Source organism: Platalea leucorodia, assembly GCF_965183815.1.
Source record: "Platalea leucorodia genome assembly, chromosome: 16".
NCBI classification, from domain to species: domain Eukaryota; kingdom Metazoa; phylum Chordata; class Aves; order Pelecaniformes; family Threskiornithidae; genus Platalea; species Platalea leucorodia.
Genome location: NC_138838.1, coordinates 5,626,758 through 5,645,186, shown reverse-complemented (window position 1 = coordinate 5,645,186; position 18,429 = coordinate 5,626,758). Strand labels below are relative to the sequence as shown.

The 18,429-nt window shown below is 41.5% G+C and overlaps 1 protein-coding gene across 5 annotated transcripts in view; it reads right to left on the bottom strand.

Annotated features, from left to right (window-relative positions):
• The window catches only part of CUX1 (cut like homeobox 1), a 282,207-nt gene that overhangs the window by 50,059 nt on the left and 213,719 nt on the right, over positions 1–18,429 (bottom strand). For 3 of the 5 annotated variants that reach the window (XM_082328020.1, XM_082328022.1, XM_082328023.1), the window contains 2 exons: positions 17,720–17,885; positions 17,004–17,060 (listed from right to left, as the gene is read on the bottom strand). The exons of 1 other annotated variant lie outside the window; for it this stretch is intronic. In XM_082328020.1, the coding sequence (XP_082184146.1) occupies positions 17,004–17,060; positions 17,720–17,885 (223 nt within the window). The remainder of the gene's footprint in view (positions 1–17,003; positions 17,061–17,719; positions 17,886–18,429) is intronic. One more of the 5 variants, XM_082328021.1, reaches the window with a different exon arrangement.

Below are 18,429 nucleotides of genomic sequence, written 5' to 3'. Positions count from 1 at the left end.
GTTTTCCTGAGCACTGCAGCTCTACTATGAGAGCGGTTCACTCGGCAGCGTCAGGTCCCGTCACTACCACGGCGATGGCTAAGAGCAAATTTCACTATTTTTTAAGCTTGTTTGTTTGTTATGCAGAATACTGTCAAATCATTACACAACATGCAGCTCGTGTAGCACGGAAACATATCCCAAATACTAAAGGAAAATACTACCTAAGTAAAAGTAGGGTTCAAATGAAGCAGGGTGCACAGGATAATTGTGCTGCTCGAGGTAACAGAAGCTTTCACGATGCGGCATTTAAGCGAGGCTCCCCGACACACTTATATAAAGTTGCTCTCTCAAACCAAGCCATTGGACTTTTTCCTTAGTGTTTTATGAAAGATGCAAAAGAGGCAGACATAAAAGAAAAGCAAGGTGCATATAAATCTTTAAGGCAATAGGGATCCTACAAATCTTATTTCGTTTCTCTGCTCACCCTAGGTCATCATACAACTGAATATAAAACCCAGCAAATGTTATTTTTGTATCAGGAGCAGCAAAGGAATTGTACTGTAAATTTGCCCTGATTCACCCATGCGAGGGACCAATTTGGCAGATCATCCATCTTGTTCACTGTACACTGTCAGGGATGGCATGAATTCCCTACATGATAAACAGATTTCTTCTCAGGTCTGTGTCCTTTAACCTACAGCAAGGTCAAAATTATGGCTGCCTAGCTAATAAACTGCACGGCACTCGTTCAAGTTCCCTCTAATTTTGTCCCTTGTGCCAGCTTATACAAATCTTCCTGAATAACTAGAGCAGCTTCAAATTTCCTATACAATTCCTCATCCGTGCACTGCAAACCACATGCGCACACGGAGTGCAGAAAAAATCCAAAATAAAAAACCCCCAACCACACAGGACTAAACAAAAGCATTTACTAACGCTTCTTTCTCCCTCTCCTTTCCCTGCCCAGCCTAATTATGTAAACAACAAAGGTAATCTATATTATCATCTATCACTGAAATGCTCTATGTTGCTCACTTATTAGCTTATTTATTTTTTATATCACATATCAAGACCTTACTTGAATATCATTTTTAAGACCAATCTGCTGCTTATTTACTCAAAAAGGTAGGATTATCTGAATCTAATTTTGGCAGGCAGTACAGATGACAAACTGCTTTTTCCCCCCCCAACCAAAGGCAAGTGTGTAGTGATTTCAGATGAGGCATTATGCGCATATACTACAAATAACTCAAAATATGTTCCCCATTCGTTTTTAGCATTTTCCCCTTATGGAAAAACATTTTCAAGATCACATAAACATTTGAGGAAAAGATCTATTATTTGGAAAAGTCAATTCAATAATCATATAATGCAAACATTTCCCGTTAATCTACTTAAAAAATTAAATAGACATTTAGAGTACAAGTGACTGCTGACAGAACAAAGGGGAAAATTGAATGTATTCACTATTACAGATTTAACTGTCAATCCACAGCCATTTCGCATGTTTTATGAAATAATTTGTCTGTATTCATTTCTCTCAAGTTCCTCACAGGACAAAGAAACAAATTCAGGACATCTGAAAAAATACATATTAAGATTTCAAAAGTAGCAATTGAACATTTCCAATGAAAATAATATACTGAAAGCTTATTTCTTTAAAACGTGTTCTGCTTTTTTAACCCCAGAATAGCACTAACTTAAGAGTGATCCAGTTTCTTACTGGTGAATAAGGGATATTCACTGAACGTTTACACGTTTGTATTTAGCGAGGAAGAGATCATTTTGTCAAAATGAGCGTAAAACTGCCTTACAGTAGGCTGTACAACCTGCAAACCCCATGGCCACCATTTATTGATGATGTTACTTTAATAAATTCAGGATAAACTTTGCTGTACCAAACGGGTGTTGCATTTTGCTTTCCAACAGCCTGTATCCAGTTTAAAAGCTGAAGCAAAAGCCCCAAAGCTTCAAAAATAAGGTGCTAGAAGTAAAGAGCTGGAGAGATCACGAGCATCACCAGGGACGAGGTCATTGCAGAAGCTGGGATTTTTTTAAGTCTCAGGTAGCCAGACATCAGCCATGCCCTGCGCTTTATAGAGGATGGAGGAAACAGGGTCTCCGCAAAGTAACTTGGTGGGAAGATGGTGTCCGTTAGGTCCCAAGCATGTGATGAAGATACAGTTCAACATGAAAATTTTAAATGGCCGGGAAACTGCTGTAACTTTTGCACAATTACAGGTCGATGTTGACAAACGTCATTAAAGATTCAAATACACCATAAATGCATTTAAGTGATCCAAATCTTCTAAAGCTGCAAGTATAACTGAGTCACGAAAGGACTCTACCATGTACTTTTTACACTATTAATTCAAAATATACGTCTGGGGCACAGGGAAGTTAGGCACTTCCAACCAATTTTTAAAAGCACATTCAAATATGCGCCATAGAAAATAATAACCAAATGCAAATCAAGTACTAGAAAGTGATGCCTGCATAAATGGGCCAGCAATCTGAAATATTTGGCAAGTGCAACTGGCCTCCAGTCATAGCTAAAACACGAAGACAACTGAAACACCAACACTGGCTATTTCACAGTTGATGAGAACAGCTAAGAGAGAGCGATGACCATACAGTGAAGGTGAGCATTCAAGTCTTTGAAGGCAAATATGTCTTCATAAAGACAAATACATCTGATGCAGTTTGCGAATGCCTGAAAGCCACAGTTGGGAACACATCACTCCTGGCAGAACACGTCGTCCTTATTATTAAGTCAGGAAATTCTTCAGTTTTGTTTTTTTCTACTACAATACTAGAGAGGGATGCGTAATCTAAAATGAAGATATATAAACGAATGGGAAAAAAGTCAACATTATACAAATAGCTTCTGTCTTCTTTTTAAATACTATTTTCCCAATATAAAATTGCTGCTTGAATGCCATCTTACTGCAACAAAACCCCAAACCATCATCACAGCTTGCTCATTCCCCTCCCCACCCCTTAGTAGTTATCAGTAAAGAAACTAAACAAACTTTGCAAACATTTTAGCATATAGGACCAGTGTCTGTCTGAGCAGTTTACAAAACTGGTTGAGAACCATAACAAATTGACCTTGCCTTAATGTTATGAACACAGAAAATCTTTTGTGGTCTTGCATTCCTTAGCACAATGGATGAAGCCGAATGATGCTTTGGTCCCATCCATCCTCTATACCTTTCCCATAGCTTCCATCATGATGGTGTTTTGGAAAATGTGAGAAAGTCTGAAAACGGAGCTCCAGTCTCAGTTCATGGTTACGGCGGTTTTCCTGAACTTAACATTAGATTTTCTTATTCCTCTCCCAAGTACAAGATTTCCCACCCCCAGCTGGGGTCAAGTCCCCAATACTGGATCCTGCGTCCTGAATTGCTTGAACACTGGCTGTAGAACATTTTGGACTATGATTATCCCACCAGTGGCCTGCAAATTACCTGGAAACACTTTCCCCAACTCAGTATCAGCCTGACACATTCCTCTATGAGGTCTGATCATGTTCTGCCACCATAACGTGACAAAATCCCTACAGGGTATAATGAACCATAGGCTGCATGGGGCTCCCCTCCTGCAGCACTCCTGAGCATCACCTGCTAAGCTGCATGAACTCAGCAGTCAGAGACGTTTAATTATATTCTGCAAAACTGCAGGGCACTGGTCAAGAAGGACCATTTTTGTGATGTACAGGAACTCTTCCAACCATAGGAAGTAATCTAACATGGCCCTCCATACAAAAGCAGCGGCATAGCTCAGATCCACTGCACACTTCAGCTGGATGCTCTTTCTGAAGCTCAGGACACCTCAGACGCAAAGACTTGCAGGTGACGCCTGCTACAACCTCCCCAGAAAATCACAGACGCCTACAGGACCTGACACCAGTCCCGGATGTATCCCCCTCACCAGAGGTATCTGGATGATGGAGCAGTGTTGAGACATGGATCCGGTCTCACCAGTCCCAGAGGCATCGCGCTGCTGTCTGCCAGCACGGGCTGGTTCCTCCAGAGAAATTTCTTGCACACATTTTGAGAGCTGCAGGTTTGCCACTTTTGCTCAGACCCTGCCTCAACTCCTACAGCCACGGCAACAAACTGACTTTATGCCCATTTGTAAATCTAAAGTTCAGAGGAAAGATTTGAACAAGAGCATCTGAATTCGCAGCGCATAAAACACAAGCTCAAGGCACCGAGCCTCTCCTCCCAGCATACCTGCCTGCCTCTAAAGAGCGCTCTGTACTTCTGCAGCTCAGGAACTGCTGGGAGAATAAACTGCCCAACCTTTGCTGCTAACACAAGCTTAGCTAATAAGCTGCAAAAAGACTCACGGGGAACGAGGTACAGAACATGGAGAAGATGAGGAAGACCATGCAAAAGACAGAAGGTATTCAGGGGCCTCTAAAAGGATTATGAAAAATATTATATTCTAAAGACAGCAGGCAGACAACAGCTGCCTTAAGTTTCAGAGCAAAGTGGATTGAAAAAGCAGATCCACTATAATTTTCAGAGACAAATCTCTGTAGTTTATCTGATCCACTATTTAAATTTCAATACACAGTCTTCTATCTGCAGTAATAATAACCTAAATTCCATTTAGTGTTCATTTGAGCAGTCAGGATAAAGTCATTTCTTATTATCTCCCCACTGTGTAAAAAACAGCTTGAAGGTAGGAAGTCAGCAAGCATTTTCACCAAAAAGTAATTATTGTAAGTGACATTTTTACTGCTGGCATGCCATAAGGCGAACTGTGCATTTGGAAGGACAAGTTGCTAAAACAAAATGACAGGGTACTTTGTGACATTCCGACAAGAACCCAAACATGATTTAACTGGCGCTTGGTTTGATGCACCACTTTTCGTAATGTCCAAAGCTCAGGCTTCAGGTCTCTGCCAAACTAGTCAAATTCCAAGTTCCTCATCGAGGACCAGCGAGAATCGCCACGTCCTGCGCACAGCGGAGCAGGGAGGCAACGAAGCATCCCGCGCTCTGCTCATTCCCTTTACGGCAAATTAGTAGGGAAGATGAAAGCAGACAAATGTGGACAGGAGATTTCTCGGCAACCTCTTAAAAGAGCATTTGCTACTTCAGGGCCTGCATTTACCTCCTCGTGCAGATGAGTTAATGGACAACAACAGACTTGGCAGGTTGCCCGAGATCAAAGTGTCTCCTACTGGGACTGGATTAATTTCTGTTTTCCCCCGATGATTAGGCTGCCCATTCTACCTAATTTGTAGACCAAAAACCAGGGTATGTTGTCCTGAGAATCAGGACCTGATCACGCAGCTGATCAATAGCAACATCCTGAGGACAACCATGTTATTCTCCTTCCAAGGGTCTGAAAATTTCAGGGAGAGATTTTTGCACTCCGACCTTCCATCTGATTTTACCTTTAGCAACGGCTGTCTTTGCGGGACCTTCTAAAGCACCATAACAACTCTCCTTGCTAACAGTGCTGGAGTGCGTTTGTGGAACAGCACTGCAATACACCCTCTTCTGACTAACGAAAAGAAAATACCCGTGAAAGCTGAACGCTTTCTCACAAGTAGTGGTTTTGGTGGATTTACTTTAAGTGAGTGAACCTTGCCTATTCGCAATTTGCAAATTAATGTGGCTTATGAAAAGAAGATCCTCCCTACAGTTATAAACTCCCACAGTTATATGTAGGGAGTACACAAACCTCCCTACAGCAGGCACATATAATGATGTAAAGTATGTAGGTACGTGCAGTTAGAGTTGCAAGCGCTTGCTATAGTTACGACTATAGATTTCCACTATGACCATGGAGATTTTGTTTGTTTGTTTGTTTTGCAAATGTTATAACTTTGGGGAAAATGTTATTTTGGGTCTTGGCTCAGAGGGAAATTTTATGTGGATGGGGGGAGGGATCAAAAGAAAACCCCTTTAGGAAAGCGTGCAGATGTATGCATGTCTGCACTGAAAGGGGAGGAAACCAGCTTTGGTTAACTCTGAAATTACTGGGGCAATACTAAAAAGCAAGGTCCCCATTCTGCATGAGTATATGTTAAATGACAGGAGCACTTAAAACTATCTGAATGATGAAGGCAAATGTTAGAAGTACTTGAAAAAAACTGCTCCTCAGTATTGTTAAAGGATTACAATGTTTTGCTGCAATTTTATGTTGCATTTTCAATAATTATGTTAGCTTTGTGCTTGTATAAAAAAAGTATGTTTTCAGCCATTCTAGAAACAAGAAGAAGCTGGAAAAATCAGATGAAGTTCAAAAAAGAGCAAGTAAGATGGGAGCTGGCGATAGACTCATGAAGAGAGATTTACAGCTGGACATTTAAAAGTACTTAGAGAAGTTAGGCAACCAATTCTCCTTTCAATGAATCCGCAACCACAAATGCCTCAGACAGTTTTGGAAATCCCACTATTGGGCCCAAACCTACATTAAGACTGCAGCTTCTCATAGCCAAGAACTGGCATCAATATCAGTTTAAGGCATTTCTGTCCTGGCTCCATCCTTTACCTCCATTTTTGCCTGACACTGAACCACAACAGCGCTGTCCCACGTGGTTGGGGGAACCAAATCTCTGAACCAGATTTGAAAAATAGCTGCCCGCTGCCACACACCTGCAACCCAGTACGGGTGGAAAGGATTAAGAACAGGACTCTGGATCTCTTTCCTGATCTCATTTGCAGTGCAAGCCCATTAGCAAATGGATTTTTTTTATGCCAGCCGCAGCGTTAGCATAATGAAGAAAGCCCTAGTGCAGCCTTGCGAGTTAAATGTTGCTCGCGGAACGACAACTGAAGAACACCCTGTGCCCAGGGTCATCCAGCCAGCTTTATAACCAAGCAGAGGCATGTCCGTGGGATCTATGCCTGCTCGCTCTGGACAGCGTGCAGCAAGGAACCAGGGCAGGGGACCATCCTGCTCAGCTCACAAGGTCAGATCTTCCTCCCTGCACCTGCCTCTTCCAAAGCCTTTGCCACATGGAGTACGCCAGTGCCATCACCTGGGTCTCACCCCCCTTTCTCTGGCTGCTGCAAGAAGGCATCACTGGATGCCCTGGCTGGTGAACACTTGCAGCCCTTTACACACATCCCTCGAGGCCACATCTTGCATCAGCGAGTGCCTTATCGCTCTCTGAGAGGCGTATTCGTGCCCCACTGATGCAAAATGCCGCAACAGCTGAAAAGTTCTGCTCTGCTCAATACATGCACCATGCTGTGGGGAGGCAAATCCAGGTACTCGTACAGGAGGAATGGCTCAGCAACGTTGCAGAGAGCTGGACAACTGTAAGGCTGAATAAACTCAAACCATCAAACTTCTACTACGCCCTCCTTCTACCAGGAGGGCTCTGGTGCTTGGCTGTCCGCTGTGGCGTGGACGGGCTCGGATGGGGAGTACAGGTCGCTAGCAAGGGCAGTCTGAACACCCAGGATGTCCGGAATCTTGTGCAGAAGGATACAACAGGAGCTAATCAATTAAAATGAAAAGTTGCACTGAGATCTATCGGACATTGGAACAGACACACCAACCCCTGACACAACCGCACCACCTGATAAAACTCTCAGACAAGAAGCATTAAGGCACACTTTTGCAATGGCCTACAGGGAAGCATAAGGTCTCTATACAGACATGATTTTAAGTGCTATTTTACAACGAATGAAGGGGGAAAAAACGCAACTTGGGAATTCTTTTAGCTGGATGTAGCGACAGACTCTGAAACATCAGAGCAATGCTCAGGTCAGGCCAACAGCCCCAAATCCTTTCCCGGTCTCACTGGCCAAAAGCGGATGTCCATGGAAGAGGTACACACCACAGCAAGCACGCAGGGACAATCTCCTCAAATGCCTGCCTCCTCACGCCTAGCTTCTTGAACCAAAAGAAGGGTCTTTGCATTGAAGAGTGCTGAATGATAATTTTTTGTTTTTACTTATCACCTTTAAACAATTAAAAATCGCTTTCTAAAAAGAAATCAGATTTTAAATTAGGTGATTAATGGCAAAATCATGGCTGCTTTAAAAGACATTGCTCTACTCTGCTAATCTTTATTTAATATTCAGATTTTTCTGTGTTTCCGTAACTTAGTCAGAAGTCAATATTTAGAAATAACTGCTGGAAAATATTTTCAATAACCTTATTATTAAAACAGCTTGTGTGCAGAAACTTTATTAAGGATTTTCTGAATATTAAAACAATTATGTCATGAAAGCAATCAATCAAGGTGCCACAACCCCACATAGTTATATTTTTAGTCTAATCAAAATAAATGCGTGCACAATACCTTTTGGAAAAAACAGTTAGAGCTTTCAGAGGTTCTGCTGCCGTTTATGGTGTCTTTGTTGACTTGCTGACCTTGTGATTAGAGACTAACTTTAACATGTTACCATGTTTATGACTGTTTGTTGTCCTCCTCTGTCCTAAGCCTGAGTGTGAAGGTATTTCCATATCCTCCTTCGAGATTTTAACCTCTTCTCTGCTCCAGACAAGAGTATGAAGCAGAATGCATATGTGCACTGTGCACTGCATTTAAATATATCTCCCCCACTAAACAATGCGGACGTTCATTTGCTATGGGCAAGATACATACGGGATGGATCCGAGGCTAATGACTGCCTGCCTTCCCCAGCAGAGGAGTCCTATCTAATATCTGCAGCACAGTGGGTTGTGCTTCATCTTAGAAGAAAGCAGTCGAAGAAGAGTGACCCTGAACATTGCTGTACTAAATGCACTCCTCTTCGGGAGGAGTACTGGCTAAAGTACTGAAACAAAATGACATTTACATTGTACGCAACAATATTATAAAAGCTATTAAGGTACATTATTTTACACATCCTCATAATCTCTCCATACTGCTTTACTTAATTTGTGATAAAATTGTTGAGAAAGGGTACTTAATGTAGGACAGTCAGTAAAAGTAATTTATCATCTTCCCGCTTCGGTGCTCACGTTATCAGCGAACTCATTTTCTGCATTCATCATGCAATCAGCCTATTATTTGCATATTAATCAGGCAGTGGACCATGAAAGAGCCGCATCCCAGCCAAATGCTGCACTATCTCAGGAGGAACACTCAGTAATTATCATACATCAGTGTTATGATGTGGTAATTGATTATAACATCTTTCTGTTGCCCCTGGGGAGTCCCACTGCTAACCCAGCTTCAGGCATTCTGTGCAGATTTTTCTCTGAAAATTAGAGAAACCATTGCTGTCCTTTTATTGGATTTTTTTTTTACCTTTGCAATAGACAGCTCTCTGAGCATTTCCAAGTTACTTTTGCTTTTTTTAAAATGAAACCTTCATTAGGAAAAAAACCCACCCGCCTCAGATCCGAAAAAGTAAAAAAAAAAAAAAAAAAAAAAAAGGAAAAAAAGCCAAACAAACCCAAACCCCAAAACAAAACAGTTGGGCTCGTTCTTGTTCGTCCTCTCCCTTTCAAGGTCTGGTGGCTTTTTAGGTGCTGGTATTGCTTACATAATACCCTTCCCCATCAAACACAACAAAATGTTGCAACTTCAATAGACAGTAATTGCAAAGTTCGCATAAAGGCAGTTAAGCTGCTTTATTTAGGTGCCAAATGAGAGGCTAATTTTGGTCCTCTCGTAAAGGACAAATGAAACATCTGCCAGTTCAAACTTGCACTATTTTTAGGACCCAAGTTCCAGAGGGGTAAAAGAGAGAAACAAACATAAAACACAGCCGTAGTTACACTGCAGCTCATCTCACACCTCCTTCGTGTCTGCAAACCGGGCGGAGAGGAGCCGGAGGGGGCAGCTCCCGTCTCCGCAGCCATCCCAACCTCCCTTCGGCAAGCAAAAGGGAAAGGGGGATGTCTCAGGAGAAGACACCAGAGGGGCCCACCTCGCACCGCATGATAGAGAAGGATGTTTTGGCCAGGCTACCTGGGAGGAGAGCTGGCGAACACCTCGCAAGGACAACGTTACTCTCCAAAGCAGCTTACTGCCCTGGGACGGCCTCATCGGAGAGACCCTGAGCACTGCCGGCAACACGGGGAGAGTTTGTCAAGCTCAGGTTTTGCCAATCAATACTATCAAACAGCGCCCAAATTACTCCGGGGAACAGTTACTCTTTTCAACCCCACTACAGGGCATTATAGACACAGCCAAAGAAATGAGTATCTTTTAAGTTGCCATCAGCAATATCTTTGACAGGTATAAACATGGGACGTGTACTATCAGGCCTACCTTACATTGCTTGTTGTCATTATATTTTCTCCTTTCATTAAGCTTTTTAATTGGATATTTTTCTATTTTCACTTTTATTTAAATTTGATCTCAAACCTACTTTGCTTTGTTTTCAATGCAAGTTGTGTTTCTCATCAGATTTAAAATAATCATTGGATTCTTCCATTTGCTGTTTCTCTGGATGGCTGCTGGCAAATTTAAAACCCCCCAATACGCATCAAACTAGGTGAGACAAATTCATCAGTTTTTCTCGCACCCTAATGCAAAAGACAGGCTAGAAGGTAACTTAGAAGGCATTAATTTTCTAGTAATTTTCTTTTTTTTTTCTTCTTGGGAATGATTTGCTATCAAGTAATATATAACTCTATAATCAGGATTTTATTGTTAGAGTCTAACAGGCTGTTTATTTCCCTGTTTCAGAGCTACTTGATGGAGAAGACAGCTGCCTCGTAGCTCCATCCCCATTATAAGATGGGAATAACAACCTGTGCGTTCGGTGCTTGCGCACCTTTTTTCCAGTATTTTGGGAGGAAAATAGCCCCATTATCTGTTCTTTGAATTGAAAGCAAGGTAATTTTCATCCAGCAGAGGAGCATTTTGTAATTTGCTGAGCAGTGGTTGGGCTGTTGCCCGGGGATGGCCAAGGGCGCGATGGCTATCTCCATCTCACCGGTGGCAGCCACGTGGCCACAGGTGCTGGACCTGCAGCCCCCTCCTTTTCCCACAAGCAACCAGAAGACCAACATGAGCTTCTGCCAGCTGCCAGAGCCTCCTATTACCAAACAGAAAAATATCTGCTCCCTTCGGAGAAGAGCCTTTCCGACCTCTTCTGCAGCTGCCAGCCCACGGGGGACAGATCCCGGCCATCACCCCGGCTCCTGACCCCCCCGGAGCCGCCTGGCCTTCCCGCGCCACAGCATGACTGCGACGGCCTTGCTTGCATTTCAGTGCTGCTCCAGTTATTTTTATATTTGGCTTTCTAACGGATCAGCTCATCATTTTCCACCCAGCTCCTCTGAGGTTAGCAGCTGGCAAGGAGAAGCCCCCTGCGCCTGGAAGCGCATAGGTAATGTGGGCCCCCTCCCCAAAGGAGGCTGCTCATCTCCAAATGCACAAGCAGAGGGAAAAGAAAATGCTGGTAATTAATGAAATGAAGTAATAAGTAATAAAGTGATGAACAGTAGAATTTACAGAGCTCTAATATTCAACAGCCATGGTTTCTTTTAAACAAGGCCTGAAGAGAGTGCAGGGACGTTACACGCTCAGATTGATGCTGAAGTTACAGTGGAAGCACATATTCACAAACTACTTCCACTTTTTAGCAACTATTATGCTAACTGGTACTCCTAATAAACTACCTGAGAAGCGCAGCAGCAATAAAGGTCAGGAAAGTTTCTTTTTTCATACAGCTTAAAAAAATATATTCATTCATTAATTCTAGTTTTTAAAAATGAAGACTTTGAGAATGAGGCATTAGTGTGCCTGGCTGAATGCTACTGCAGAGCTGCACACGAGCTCCTTGCTTGGAGACCTCTTCCCGCACACCAAAGGGGAGTGAGCGTAAAGGACCCACATTCCTGAATTAACCACAGAAATAAAACATAGCTGCAACTTGACTGGGTAACTTCTCCAAAACGAACGCTACGAACCCATAACCGCACTTCAGAGTGAATTAAATTTGTCTTCAGAATCCAGCCTGAGTCTCCTCTTTGCCATATTAATATGAAAAGTGTGTTGGTGCTTTGTCATTGTAATTCAGCCGCAAGGAATATCTGCCTGGAAAATACTGTTCACTCTATGATTATAGATTTTACTTTAGCACTTTAGTAACAGTAGAGCTATGACCACAATGAGGATGGAGTCGTCTTCTGCAAGTTTAATCACCGGGTGGTTCAACGGACAGAAAAGAATACAACTAGGACAGGAATTTCTCTACAAATACCGACTATTGCAAAGCACCACTGATGGACAAAGGACTATGGACATGCAAGACTGCCTGGGCAGGGCAGACCCAGGCAAGAGGCAGAAATGACCAGATGATGGCTAGCAATGAGAGCCAATATTATATTAAGAACAAACTTGAAACACTGACTTCACGCTGCATTCCCAGGTCCCAGTAAGGTGCCTTGACAGCGATTCTCCCAGCTTTATTGATACCAGAAAGGCTGCCAGGAAGTTTTTCATGGTCCAAATGTCAGGGAAATGGCACAGAATATGATCACACACATTACAGACAGACTACAACAGCTGCCCTTATGAGGAGCCAACTGATATCCTATGGTTTGAAATCAAGACAGCCACGGCCAACTGCTTCAGAGCCGCAATCTCAAGCCACACAGAAAGAATGTGGAAACTCCACCAATACGCGCCAGCGTGCTTCAGGGTTAGCGTGAAGATAACTGGTTTGCCGACTTACTTGTTCAGCTCCAAACTTCCAAAATGGATTTGCGCCTAGCACAAAAGGGGACAACCTTCTCAACCAAATACAAAGACTCAAAAATTGGTCATCAAACATAAACCATCTATGCAAGAAATTCTTGGAGTCCAACTACTCAGCTATTAAAAGCCATGTGATCTCCCTTCTCTTCCATTTTATAGACTACATTAACCACTAACATTTCACGTCATACAATTTTATTGATCTGGAATGCCAGCAAATGACTGCAAAACAATCCCTCTCTTCTTTTTGATTCAATGACAAAAACTAGCTCAAATTTGGGAAGATCCGTCAGCATCACTGGACTGATCACTTGTGCGATCTCAAGGTACTAAGGATTCAGCTCTCCGCGTGCTAATCCCAGTCGTGCTCTGGAGCACCATCTCGGACAGCTCTGCCCGTCCAAAACAAAACAGCACAATGGAAGAAATACTCATGAACCATGGAGAAATGGGGGGTAAGAGCGTCTCCATTGCCACCATGTGGCTAGTGAGCTCTTCCCGTAAGTGCATCAGGATGGTAACCCTGAACATGGATTGCGAGCCTGAAACACACCCTTTCCCCACTTTGTTTCTCTCAGAGTAGGCAATGTGACAGCATCCTTCTGTTATTAGGTAAATGGGAAGATCTACCCAGTACACAGGTAACTACCTGCCCGCTCAGCAGCTTCTGTACTGAAAAATATTACAGGAATATGTATTGCATAAATAAAAATATAATGGGTACCTGGGTTTGTCATCATTCCACAATATGTCTGTTAATATCATAACTACCGTAAACCAGAGTTTGCATTTTGATCTTTTTTTCAGATTTTCTTTCCCAAGGGATGATGAGACGTAATCTCCCTGTTGTTACAAATGTTTTATTTTGAAAATAAAGCTTTCATGCATATTTTAGTTGATCTAAATACAGTAGATCTTGGGTTTTTAAATCACCAGATAATATGCAATTATCTCAAGCTAGATTCTGATTTTGAAACAAGCTCTGATTAGCTCCCCATTTTATGCTGCTATAATCCTTTCTTCAACTCCCATGAGTGTTACTATTGCTAAGCAGCATGAGGTTAGGAATGATGGATGATACCCAGAAAGGAAGACAAACAAAAGGGAAATTCAAAATCCCCTGAGATCACCCGCAGCTGTATCGGCAAATGAAGATTTCCACATTAGGTCATAAGACGACCCTTACAGAAACACATACCAAAAAGGCACGTCTTTTTCCCACTGAGTATTTGCAAGTCTTTAATGTAGTATAGAGAGAGTATATGTATGCCCTTCACAGAGGATAAATACAAAAGTGAATAAAAATTCAGCTTTCCTGGAGTAGCTATGAAATCAACAGCACCAAAAAAGAAACTTTGTCTTAATGTCATATAGATGCTCAATAAAGACATAAGACCCCAAAATAAAACAAACTAATAAGAGCTATATACAGTACAAGTATTTAGAAAAATATCCAAGCACATAAACCTTCTTCTGGCACATGGCTACTGTCCAAACCCAACCCAGCTCTGATCATCGGTAATGCAACTAAATAAGGGCCAAATTCATCATGAAAAAATGCTGATGCAGTTGGGTGACACTAATTCAACTTTTTTTTCCATGTGATTTGGTCCATGCTTTTGACACATAAATCATTAAAAAGGCAGATTTACCCAAGGGCATTAGAGCATTTAGGTGGAAAGAAATACACAGAAAAAATGTTAGAAAAGGCACAGCAATACTATTTTTGACCACCTAGGGTACAGACACCATTTTTGTGTAAAACACGTTCACTGAAACTTGCACAAAATCACCAAAGCCTTGATGAAAGGTCACAGGCAGAAAATACAAATATATACCTGGTTGTAATTTTGGTATAGACTGTGTTTTTTCAAAATTCATAAATATAGCTTTCAAAGAAGAAAATCAAGCCTCGCTTTTCTTTGCTATCTCAAAAAAAAAAAAAAATATATGCACACACACACACACACATATGTATATATAAAATGCTTATCCATTCATTCCAACATGTAAAAGACTGATGGGTCCATCTGTCCACGTGTGACAATGGAAAATTACTGGACAAAAGAACAGATTTTCATAAATGAGGTGTTAATCAAAACCTTATGATCTAGAAGTGTAACTAACTGGGTCAGAAATCCAGAAAAATCTTGCTAGTTTGATAGAACAGTGCCAAACGGTAATGAAAATACTCACAGCTAATAAAAGTTTGAGACGTTACTATGCATGTTGACACTCTGTACACTGAAGACCTTCTTGGCAAAGCACTCAGGAGCCACTGAATGTATTAGTTTAATTTCACTTCTTTCCCTTCATGCATTCAACAAGTTCCAAGCCAATTATATTACATGGAAAAGGCTCCAGACCTTTTCTCATTTCAAAATTGTTCTGATTAATTTCTGTTTTAAAATTACAAGTATGTAACCTTTTCTGCCTTGATTTTCCTGGGAAATGTCTCAGAACAACAGAAAATTGGAGCTGTCTTTTTTTTTTCCTGCCCTGGAGTGGAGGATCTTTCACAAATGCATAATTATTATTACCTTTTCCAAACTGTTTGCTGCGCTTTTAATTACAGAACAGCTGCTAATAAAAGAAAATTACCAAACTGCCCTTCCTCATTCAAATAACTTGGTTTCGCTCTTTTGTTCTGCGTGGTGTCACAACCTTCCTTATTCCTTTACACAGAGAAAGGCACCAAGAAAAGAACGTCTTGTACAACAATTTTATTTTTAATCATCGGAAAGGAGGAAGAAAAGGGCACGAGCCCATTTTCTCATTTGTAAGTCTGCTTTAAGGAAAGAAGGAGGGCGATCATCAATAATATGATTTTATTAGCTGATAGGAACGTGTCGCCTCACAAAATATTAGCTCAAGGGCAGGAACTGACAAACGAGATTTGGGAGTGTGGGAGGGGAGCAAAATATCACGGCAGCAAAACTGAACTTCCTGAAGGAAATCACTTTCAGCTACCAGCAATCCTCATGGGAATCCATAAGGTGGTTGGATTTTAATACTATGGGCTTGTCTTTCAATCTTTTATAATTACAGTTAGTCATAAATATGATGATTAGCAATAACAATGCAGCCTTTTCCCAGCTCCTCTGATTTCAAATTCCTCTTAAAATGGCTACAATTAATTACTCATATTTTCCATGCTGTCTTAGGCATTTATAACTGTAACACTTACTCTTGCATAGTATTGATGCTACAAAAAAGTAGTCAATGGCACGATTTTAATGAACAGCAGCGTATAAAACGTAGCAGGAAATTTCCATGTTCACTAAATGCTTGGCTATAAGTAACAATAGCCCTATGATTGCAAATAATTTTTTCCCATTTTGGCTTTGTTTTCATGGCTTGTTTTTACCAGGGGCTTTTTTTTTTTTTTTTGCTTTTATCTATTTATTTTCAACTGTTCTTCTTAAGAAAAACGTGGACTGCATATCATCACAGATTTTCTTCTAGTAAAATCTTTTAGAATGCAAAATAGTTTCCCAGTAGAGAGAAAAAGCAGCTTGGTTGGGATATTCAGAATAAACCCAGCAAGCTCCAGAAAAAGAAGAGTGTTTCAGAATGGCAGAAAGGTGGAAGAAGAGCACAACCCATCCTTCTCTGTATCCTGAAATGCAGTAATTCTCCAATACAGGGCACTGACTGTAAGTACAGAGCAGGGCATTTCTAGAGTACAAAACAGCCCGAGTGGCTTCTGTCAGTGAAGCAAATCATGGGTAAAAAGTCTGTGTGGGTAGAGTTTGGTATCCAACAGCAGGAACACAGCTGTTCTGTTCCAGCCTCCTTCCTATACTGTGGCCATCTTATAAAACCTTTAGCAATTCACTTCTCTCTGACACTCATCTTTGCTGCATCTGCTTTTTTGCAAATGGAAAGGGGAGAGAGAAAAAAAGGTTGGCTCGGAATATTTAACGAAGCTTGAAAAAGAAAGACATAACGTGGTCTTTTCCCCACCTTCAAATTAACAAAGCAGATTTTGTGCAAATGAAAGTGGAAAAAAAATATGCCAGCGAGTAAGGCAGCTGGAATATGTAGATCACATTACAAACGAAAGGCTTGTTTTACAGCCATTGTCACATGTCAAGTTGATAAGCTGAACTATGGTAAAAAAAAAACCTACAGAGCCAATGATCTCTAAGATCAGACAGAGTCTCTTTACCTAATATATGCAGCTAAATATGTGTACTCCCTACATCTGCCATAGCAACAAGGAGAGAATGAGGAATTAACTGTGTTAATAAAAAAATTGAAGGGTCTCCTGTATGATACAAGAAAACACGAGAAACCTCTCGGCATCAAAGCAAAAGAAACGTAACAAAAGCACAGAGAATTATTTCAGAGCAAATCATTGAAACCAGCTGATTACCTGAGCTTGCACATCCCTGCTGTAGGGAATCCTGTAATGATGTCACAGAGTGAAGGACTAGATAAGAGAGGAGAGGAAAATCAGGGAACAATAAAAGGAGATGCCAAACCACAAACTAAACAGTAAGCAGGCTCAACAAATAGCAAACCGCTTATCTCGGCAAGGGCACGCTGCTCATTTAAGTCAGTGGCATTATAAGGGTACAACTGAGGCCAAACTCTAGTCTGGCCTTTCTGTATCAATAGGTATTAGGATAAGAGAGAGCCACAATAAAAGCGTAATTGCAACACAGCACTCCCCCTTTAAAGCTTATTTCTTCTAGCTCACCTCCTGAGAAAGCAATCGATATTCTCCTAGGAACAATAAAAATCCCCTATGCAACCCTAGAAAACAGCGCACAAGATTTTCCAGCTCTTTGGCCAAAATTTTTTGAATTACGTATCGTATTCATGCCTAGATAATATCATCCTAATTAGGAACTTGATAACTGGTGCTTATCAATTAAGCATAAACGAGTGCTTCGTTCGTAAACATTCCCAGCGCGTTGCCCCTAGGGACCGGCTGGGCTGAGAGGGTGGACGCTGCCACTTCCAGTAACGCCTGGACTGGCACCGGGCACAAGTCAAATTAAAAAAAAAAAAAAAGAAAAAAAGAAAAAAAAAAAGAAAAAGATCTCCTCCTCCTCAACTCAAACAACATAGTGGAATTTTAATTACCTTGTCCTTGTTGCTGCCCTTGTGCAGGCAGGACACACTGTCCCAGCTCACCATTCAACCAGAGCTGCATACGAATAAATGGTTCTCGGCCTTTTTGGGTCAATTTACTCCATGGCTTTGGCCTGGAGAGCATGTCACTGACACTTCCTTGGGACAGCCCCAATACCTGAAGTGAAGCAACCAAGAACGGCACGTTAACACATTTGATGTGGAAGGGGGTGATTTAAGTCATTTTGGTTTCCTTTACTGCTATATCGCTCAAATTGTTTTTATATGGACAATTAGTAAAACTGCAAAACTACATCTGTAGGTAATTGATGGAAATGCTTTTCTCCTGCCGTGGTTTCCTTCTGGAGCATGGGTTTTTTCCTGCAGGAACGGAGCAGCAGCACAAACGGCAAAAGGATGGCACAAGATTTGCATGCTTTTCATATTTTGTGTCAAATATTTTCATCAGTTCTAGCAGGAAAACCACAGAGTCCAGGCACACACAGGCAGATAAAACAGGAAATGATTGGCATGTATTTTGTTCTCAAACAAAAATAATTGGGACTTTTGAGACTAGGCCTATATTTGGTTGATATTTTTTTTGGTATGAATTATAACGATGTGTGTTTTCACCTGTAGTAAAGGCTGCTCCACATAAGTAAATATTTAAGAATACAGCCGACTGCAGCAAAGGGGGGATTTCAGACAGGCAGAACGCAATT